The sequence below is a fragment of the Pristis pectinata genome, chromosome 1, assembly GCF_009764475.1.
Source record: "Pristis pectinata isolate sPriPec2 chromosome 1, sPriPec2.1.pri, whole genome shotgun sequence".
Taxonomy (NCBI): domain Eukaryota; kingdom Metazoa; phylum Chordata; class Chondrichthyes; order Rhinopristiformes; family Pristidae; genus Pristis; species Pristis pectinata.
The window spans coordinates 117,818,629-117,828,087 of NC_067405.1; the positions used below are offsets into that span (position 1 = coordinate 117,818,629).

The 9,459-nt window shown below is 41.3% G+C and overlaps 1 protein-coding gene across 1 annotated transcript in view; it reads left to right on the top strand.

The window, feature by feature from the left end:
• LOC127571070 (kinesin-like protein KIF28) overlaps positions 1–9,459 on the top strand; it is a 54,191-nt gene extending 44,732 nt beyond the window's left edge. The window contains exons 20-21 of the mRNA XM_052017143.1: positions 6,928–7,094; positions 9,380–9,459. Coding sequence (XP_051873103.1) covers positions 6,928–7,094; positions 9,380–9,459 — 247 coding nt within the window. The remainder of the gene's footprint in view (positions 1–6,927; positions 7,095–9,379) is intronic.

Genomic DNA, 9,459 nt, shown 5'->3' on the forward strand with positions numbered 1-9,459 from the left:
TTCAATGTGATGGAAATAGAGAAGGGTATTCTCTAGGTTGAGCAATGATGGTAGCAGATGTATTGGTAAACTTGAGATTCAAGCAGTCTCTTGGGCGAGAATTAAAAGGCAAATGGAACAGCTGAGATAGTGTGGGGAGGGGGGCAATGAGTTAAGTGTGTGGGTAGTAGGTGGATGGAAGCAGGAGGGAGAGGAAAGTGAGTGAAGGGGGGTTGGGGTATGGGAAAGGGGACAAAAATAAGGGGACTGGAGGAGGATCGAAAGGAGAGGTCCATCTGCCCTTCATCTCTCCCATAATGGTTCCCATTATCACCTTCCTTCCTTCCTTATCAGATTCCAGTGTTTGTAGCCTTTGTTTCTGCCTATCATCCTCCAGCAGCTGTGTCCACTTCCCCCCACCCCCCTTCCTGGCTCCATCTTCGTCTCATTTTTGTCTGCCTTCATCTATCATCTCCTGATTCCATCCCTCCCCCTCCCCTACTTGGTTCGATCAACCCATCATCCTTCACCCACCTCCTCAGTCCACCAATCACCTCTGGCCCCTGTTGCACCACTGCCCCTCTCTTTATATTGGCCATCTCCCCTCTTGTTCAGGTCAAAACCTGAAAGGACCATCAACAATTCCTTTTTTCCCCACAGATGCTGCTCAACCTGCTGAGTTCCTCCAGCAGATTGTTTGTTGCTCCATATAGCAGCACCTGCAGTCTCTTGTGTCTCCACAATACATCCATTGTGTGCCACTGGTAGAGGGAATGAATATTTAGGTGGCGGAAAGGGTAGCTGTCGAGTGAGCTTTATAACTTCCTACTTTTGTATGAAATTTCCCTAGCAATAAACAACAATATTTTGCTAGCTTTCCTAATTACTTGCTGTACCTTTGTGCTAGACTTTTGCAATTATGCACCAGGATATCAGACCCTCCTGCATCTCAGAGCTCTGTAATCTCTCAACAGTACATCCACTGATCTCCCCTTTATCCACAACACATGTTACTTATTCAAAGAATGCCAATAAATTTTTCAAACATAATTTCCCTCTCACAAACCACATTGACTATACTTGATTACCTTGAAATTATCTAAGGTTGGCTTAGTCTGTTAAGGTGGGGTTTGGAGCCAAGTAAACCTGGTGAAGTCTAAATTGGGTAACAGTGAGGAACAGTTATTAATGAATAAGTGCCACTTGATAGAGCAGTTGATGGCATTTCTCATCACATTGTGGATCATTAAGAATAGACTGATTTGGCTGTAGTTAGCTGGACTGGATATATTCTGCTTTTTGTGGACAGGACCTACCAGGGCAAGCTTTCACATTGTCGGTTAGATGCCAATGTTGTGACTGTGCTGGAACAGGCTGGCTGGAGGTGCAGCTACTGCTGGAATACTGGTCTTCAGAACTAGAGTTGGAATGTTATTGGGTCCCTTAGCTTTTCCTATCTTTTTCTAAACAGTCCCTTGGATCGTGGATGACTTGCTTCAACTCTGGTTCTGTGGATTCTGAAGTGACTGATGAGACCGATCTGGGAACAGCAGACTTGTCCACAGATGGGGTAGGTGCCATAAGGGGTGGGCATGTCAGTAGTCTGTAAGGTGGTGTGCTCCTTCCACCATTAAAACTGGGCTTCAGTGTGCCCCCAAGATGCTTGGTGCCATCCCGAATGTTCCGCCTTCACTTTGAGTGGTCATGGGCCAGGGATTCTCGGGACTCAGTGTGGATCTTCTTTTCAAAGACACTTTGGGGATGCCCTTGAATCTTTCTGTCCACCAGGTAATCCCTTCCTGTGACTGAGCTCGGAATAGAGTCTGTTTCCGGAGACTCTATTCCTTGCAAACGATGTGCCCTGTCCAATGGAGCCAACTGAAAGTAATGAAGGCAGTAATAATGGGAATGTGGGTCTGGGAGAGACGGCTGAAATTAGTTTATTTATCTTCCCAGTGGATTTTTGAGGATTTTGTAGAGACACCTTTGTTGTGTCTCAAGTCTTTGAGGTGTTGGCTGAAGCTAGTCCAAGTCTCAGCAACATATGGGAGGGAAGAGATCACTGACATCTGGTAGACCATGAATTTGCACAAGGTTGGAGGTCTTTATCTCCCTGCACATCTTTCTTCAGTCAAAAGCTGTGCTGGCAGACAGAATGCGATGATGAATTTTTTATTATGAATTTATGATGAATTAGAAAAAACCTTTCCTATTTCCCGTGCTCTTGGCCATTTCTTGATATCATATGAAGTGAATCAAATTGGCTGAACACTGGCTTCTGCAATGGTGAAGATCTCAAAAAGAAGACAAGATGGATCATTCACTTGGCATTCCTGACTGAAAATGACAGTTTCAGCCTTAGCTCCAAATCTCATCATAGCCTTGGTCTAACAGGGACCAGAGGGCTTAATTTCAGAGGTGAGATGAGAGTGACTGCCTTTGATGTCAGTGCCATATTGTTGAGGATGTTCATGGAGGCTCATCCTTCTCTTGTTGGCTGTTTACTTGTTCACCACCATTCATAAACAGATTGTGACAGGACCGCAGAGCTTTTGATGCATTGATTGCGAAATTGCATAGCTCTATCAGTTACATGCTGTATTTCCTGTTTAACACACTTTTAGTCCTATGTTACAGTTTCACCAAGTTGTCATCTCATCTTCAGGTATGCTGCTCCCAGCATACCCTTCTACTTTCATTGAACCAGAGTTGATCCCCCATGCCTGATAATAGTAGATTGAGACATGTCCCCCAATCATAAGGTTACTGATTGTGGTGGTCTATATCTTTGCTCTTGCTGATGGTCAGGCATGCCCGGTTTTGAGCTTTTGGATCTGGTGTAGGTCTATCCCATTGAGCATGGTTGTGATGCTGCACAACAAGATTGAGGGTACCCTCAGTGTAAAGATTGGATGTTCCAGAATGTCCCTCACTTTGAGTGCAGTAGTGCTTTCATGGACAGAAGCATCTGCCAAAGGTAGATTGGTGAGGACAAAGTCAAGTAATGCCACATGTTGGTTCACTCACTACCTGCCACAGGCCCATTGGTCAGATGTAAATCAGGACTCTCATTCATTCATTAGCAGTGCTCCTTTGCCACTCTTAATCATAGACATTAAAGTCCCCCTCCCAGATTGCACTCTGTACTTCTTCCAAGTGTTGTTCAGTGTCAGGGAGCACTGATTGCTCAGTTGAGGGAGGATGGTAAGTGATAAACAGGAGGAGGTTTCCTTTCTCATGTTTGAAGTTGATGTTGAGGGCTACTCCCTCTGAACACCATGGTATTGCCACCTCTGGTTAGTGTGTACATAGGGATTGTGATGGAGGAGTCTGGCACATTATCTGTAAAGTATGATTTTGTGAGTACATGTGTTGGGCTGTGTTTACTAGTTAGTGGGACAGCTCCCTTGGTTTAAACACCAATCTCCAGATGCTTGTAAGTAGAACTTTGCAAGGTCAATTGGGCTGGAAGCAATTATGCCATATTCTAACTCAATCCCTAGGTCAATGCAGGTATTTCATTCAGCTTTATTATTTCTGTTTCAACATTGTTGTTATGGCACAGCTGAGATGCTTGCAAGACTGCTTAAGAGTTGGTGGGTCTGGAGTTATAATATAGACCAGCTACAGATGGCAGATTTCCTCTTCTGAAATCTATTAGTGAAGCAGATAGTTTATGTGCCACTCCAGTGGTTTTGTGGCCAGTACAGCTCATGACCTGTTTGTCTTTCTCTAAACTGGGTGTAAGTTCTACACTTGCCATGGTGGGACTTGAACCCAAATCTCTGGATTTTTAGTGCAGGAATCTTGATCACTAGCCCAGTAACTTAACCACTATCACCACCACATTGAGATGGCACTTAAAAATGTGAGGCAATTTTGTTCAGGGCATGATTGCAAGGCACAAACAGTAAGCCCTCAGTAATGGCAATGGTGGCTTGGTTGTCTTATTTGTAGCCAAGTCACAGAGATGCTTCAAGTGTGTCCAATAGGAAACCAGTAAGTCATCTGAGCGCAAAAGGTGGGAAGCCTTGCCGTGGATGTTATAGAAACCTGGTGGTACAATTGTCACAGGACAGGGCGTATTTCATGGGTGCAAGTCCCTGAAGAATGACGGCAAGGGTTGAGCATATATCTGTGTGCTAGTTGGTAAGTAATGCAGGGATGATGTTAGTAAGTAATGCAGGAATTGCATCATGATGGGAGTGAGATAGTAGGGCTGAAGGTATTGATTACAGAAGCGCCTACAGAGGCCATGAGGTTGAGAATTGCACCTAGAACGCAAAGCAACAAGCTGGGCAGAGAATCGGAGCAGGGTGAAGTGTCTTGGTGAAAGGATGTCTGTTGTGATTAGCAAAATTCAAGGGTATCACTTAGAATTGTAAGGTACTGTCAAAGGGCAATGACACTATTCATAAACTTCAATGACAAGCAGATGAGAGGAGGAGACTGAGACTGTAATCTGTACTACATGAAGAAGCCAATTCACAGAAGTTTCATGACCGGGATTGTGCTTACAAGAATCTACAATGTAAGAGGCAAAAAATTTAGCAGGGGTGATGTGATGAGATAGTATCAATTGAATCCAGAATACTCTTGGAGAAGATGAGTCTGGAGCAGAGCTCAATGTCTCAAGACCTGCATTATTTACAGTCATGTTGAATGTCCTGCATTAAGGGCAGATTTTGTTGGATGAATTCAGAGATAACTGTACTGCAATGTGCTGGCAGTTCAAAAGCTCTGAAGATGCTGTGCAGGATGTCACAGCTGAAGACTGTAGACTTGACTCAGGACTGGAGAAAAGTCTACACTTTAAAAGTAGGTTGTGAAAGAAGTTGATGACAATGGTTTTGATCACCCTATTATAGGAAAGATGTTATCAAACTCAAAAGAGTACAGAAAATATTTACCAGGATGTTGCCTGGACTTGGGGGCCTGAGTTATAAGGAGAGGTTGCGTATACTGGGAGTTTATTCCCTGGAACGTAGGAGATTGAGGGGTGACCTGATAGAGGTATATAAGATCAAGAGGTGCATATGCAGGGTGAAAGCACAGTCTTTTTTCCAGGGAGGGGGGTGCTAAAAACAAGAGGGCATAGGTTTAAGATCAGGGGTGAGAGATTTAAAAGGGACATCAGGGGCAGCTTCTTCTCGCAAAGGGTGGTGAGTATATGGAACGAGCTGCCAGAAATAGTGGTTGAGGTGGGCACATTAGCAACCTTTAAAAGCCATCCAGGTAAGTACATGGATAGAAGGGGTTGAGAAGACTAGGGGCCAAATGCAGGCAGAGCTCGTTAGGCAACACAGTCGACATGGATGAGTTGAGCCGAAGGGCCTGTCTCCATGCTGTTTGACTCTATGACTCTAATAGCTGGTGCAAACAAGAAGAGAAAGTGAAGGAAGTTTACAAAGAATATGGACAATGGCCTAGTAATTTCATCCCAATTTGGGCAATAGACTGCCAAGCCCCCTGGCAGCCAATGGATCATGGGTCCTCTCACGGTACTATAACTTCAGCACAGCAGGACTATAGAGGGAGCATTGTGGTGGACGCAGAGCCCTTAAATTTGAAAGCAGTGGATTGATTCATAGCAAAGGCTGAAAAAAAGTTACAAAGAGAGGGGGTTTAGGAATGAGAAGAGAAGTAGGAAGGATAGAATGTAAAACAGGATGAGAACAAGACAAGATGAAGAAGCACTAGAAGGCAACCAATGCAGAGACTATTACCATTGAGTTAATTATATTCAGTAATGTGCTGGATACAATGTATAATTATATTTGTGCAGTTATTAATTAGAGTTAATAGATGTTTGTGTTAAGGTTTTTGTAAATTGTGTTTTCAAAGTTACAGAGATAATTATGTTAATGCAACAATTATGCTGAAGCATGCCAGTCCAAATGTGTATGAGGCCTACTTGAGGTGATTTACTGAAATCACTAATGCATGAAGTAGACACTTCAGAGAGACAAAGTACAGTTTGTAACAAAGAGTTTTGTAGATAAGCAGATTAAGGAACTAAATTAATTTATCTTTGGTTACATTTATAAATGCATCTTTTTCTGTTGATAATTAATTGTAAATAGTTATCTGATGGTTTAGTTTAATGTATGTAGATAGTTGATGGCTTGCATTTAGTACATTTTAAAGGAGAAGCAGTGTAATGTATTTGAATGTGAATGTGCCTTAACTGAGTGTACAATGTGGTATAACCTTATTATTGTGCTACACTGTGTTGTTTAATTTGAGAATGGCTGCCTCATTAAAGGATGTTTTGCTATTAGCTCTGTCTAGTCTAAATGATAGTAGTTGCAGAAACATGAAAGAACCTCTAAGACCCTACAAGCATGATGCCTCCTATTGGTTCCTTCCTCTTTGGGTTTTTCCTTGCTGAGACCCACAACTTAGTTTCTACTGGTGTTGAAAGTATTGTTCAGTGTTGCATTGAACCATTTTGAAAATCTTAAATCTTGATTCTTTTAACAGGCTCCCACTGTGCTTTTTATCTGCCTATTTGGTTGGTACTTAAAAGACTGCATAGATTCTAATGAAGTTTAGCATTAAATTACAAAGAGAAAACAAAAAAGAAAAATTCTGATGTGAATCAGATTTACACAACATGGTATCTCAAGAATCTCTCCACTAACAGTAGACATGTGAAACAGAAACGTTGATCAGACTAGAAAGAATATTTGAATAAATTATTAAAATCAGCTTTGCTGTTTCTCCACATCCAAATATGTTTAACATTCACTGGAGTCAATAAAACCTCCGTATCATGAGTTTACATTAAAGGAGGGATAATACTAAATATTAATTCACAACAATATTATGAAACTATCAAACTCACAGCACATTACATTTATTGATATTTGGCATAAATTTCAAATTTTATTATTCCATATTGTCGTTCATCAAAAATGTAAATAAAAAGCTTCTTGTTTGTTGCAGATTTATGATGTACAGTCTCCCTACAACATTCTATACCCCTGCAGTCTGGAATAATACTAATCCTCTCCTGGATTACTCAGTGTGCTTCACAATTCAACACGTTACTCCAGATTTCCTTAGCTATCTGAAGACACACGCAGTGGTCCTGGAGCTATGGGGTCTGCAAGGTGTGTGAAATGAAGTTCTGACAGTGAATATTCCAGTTCAACTTTTTTAATCTACCAGGTCACCAACCAATATCAAGCTTTAGAAATAGAATATATTTTGCAGTGAATAATATCCATTAGTATTTTACTGTATTTGAAACTAGCCTGTAGTTGTAAACCTGTTTATTTTTTCCTTAAATGTTAGTCTATCCCCATCACCTCTGTTTTACTCCACCATTGCCACCATCTGTGGCTCTGCCATTCTTGACTTTTAAGAATTCTCTTGAAAGATTATCTTCTCATTCTTGGAGTTGGGTAAGTCTTTGCACAGCACTTAATATATGGGAATAGCTGGTGCAACTCCTACCACACAGTACCATTGTACGCTAAATCACTGAACACCACCATTGTGCCACACTCCAGTTTCTGGTCTAATTCTGTTTTGTGTAAAACAAAAAATACTTCCATTGCCAAAGTTACACAATCCTGATTCAACTATGCCATTTTCAATAAGATATATCAAATATTATCTTTATTTATTGCTCTCTCTAGTAATTCCCCAAACATTCACCAATCCACCACATTTGCCAATTCCCATCCAGATTTGATTTTTTTTTGTAGTGCAACCAGTCTCAAGTCTGTTGTCATTTATGTCAGGCAATTGCATCAAGGGTATGCTAGGATAACAGGTAGTAACAGTTACATACTGGCAATATTCAAATTACTGTCAACTTGCATTATTTTAAATGTTGTTTCTAAGAAGTAAATTGAATAGTAATGAGCTTTCTTCAGAAAATGAAACACCGTAATTTCTGAAGTTAAAAAATTGTAACATCATAGTATGTATTATTTGTAATTAGAACATAGAACACTATAGCACAGTAGAGGCCTTCCAGCCCACAATATTGTGCTGGCATTTTATCCTGCTCTCAGATCTATCTAACCCTTCCCTCCCACATAGCCCCCTATTTTTCTATCATTCATTACTAAGGGAACTGTATTTAATGTTTCTAAGTAGCGAGTTTTAATCCTGGCATCAGCCAGAGACTTCTATTTATAAACTATCTTTTAGGACAAGGTGTCAAGCACAGGGTAGATGCTTTACTTCAAGGTGGTAGGAAGAAACTAAACAATGATTTTTCCCAAATCACCATTATGGGCCAGTTAAAGAGCAGGTTTTCTAGTAATCAGGAAGCAAGATGTGTGGCTGACCAGCAGGTAGCAGAACTGAGCTCAGAGTCAAAAGCAACTATAATATTTCAAAATTTGGAATGGGCAGTAGTATTTTAGAATCATAGAAACGTACAGCACAGGAATGGTTCCTTCTGCGTTCGTCCTGACCATGATACCTACCTACGTGCCCACAAAAGGCCCATATCCGTCTACGCTTTTCCTATTGAAGTATCTGATCAAACACCTTTTAAATATTGTAATTGTATCTGCCTCCACTACCACCTCTGGCAACTTGTTCCATGTATTCACCTCCTGAGATCTCCTTTAAATTTTTCCCCTCTCTCCTAAAACCTGTGCCCTCTGGTTCTAGAACCCCCTGCCCTTGGATAAAGATTCTATTGATCCTATCTCTGCCCCTCATAATTTTATAAATCTCTATAAGGCTATCTAATTTTTCCTCATAAGTACAGCCCTCCATTCCAGGCAACATCCTTATGAACCTCTTCTGCATTCTCTCTATTGTTGTATTGTGGCTGTACACCGTACACAATCTCAAGTGTGGTCTCATCAATGTTTTGTATAACAGCAACATGAAATCCCACCTCTTCTACTCAATGCCTCATCCTATGAAGGCAAGCATACCAAATGCCTTTTTCACTACCCCTTTCGACCTGTGTCACCACTTACAGGGAGCTATGGACTTGTATCTCATTGTCTCTCTGTACATCAACCCTCCTAAGGTCCCAGCCATTTTTACTCTATATTTCCTACCAGAATTTGACCTCCCAAAGAGCATTATATCTTACTTGTCTGGATTAAATTCTATCTTCCTCCATTCTGCCCCAATTTACTTACTAATCATACCCCTTACATTCTCATCCATGCAAGTCCATGTAAGTCGCATCTGCTACTCTGTCTTCATCAGTTTTCTTGGTTACCTCCTCAAAACACTCCATCAGATTTGCGAGACATGATATCCCCTTCACAAGACCATGCTGACTTGCTCTTTATCAGTCCCTGCTTTCCAAGTGAACTTAAATCCTGTCCTTCAGAATTTTCTCCAACAACTTTCCTACCATCGATGTAAGGCTCTTTGGTCTGTAATTTCCATTCTTTCTCTACTGCCCTTTTAGAACCAGGGGACGACATGAGCTATCCTCCAGTCTTCTGGTACTTCACCTGTGGCAAACGAAGAAGCAAAATTCTCCATTAG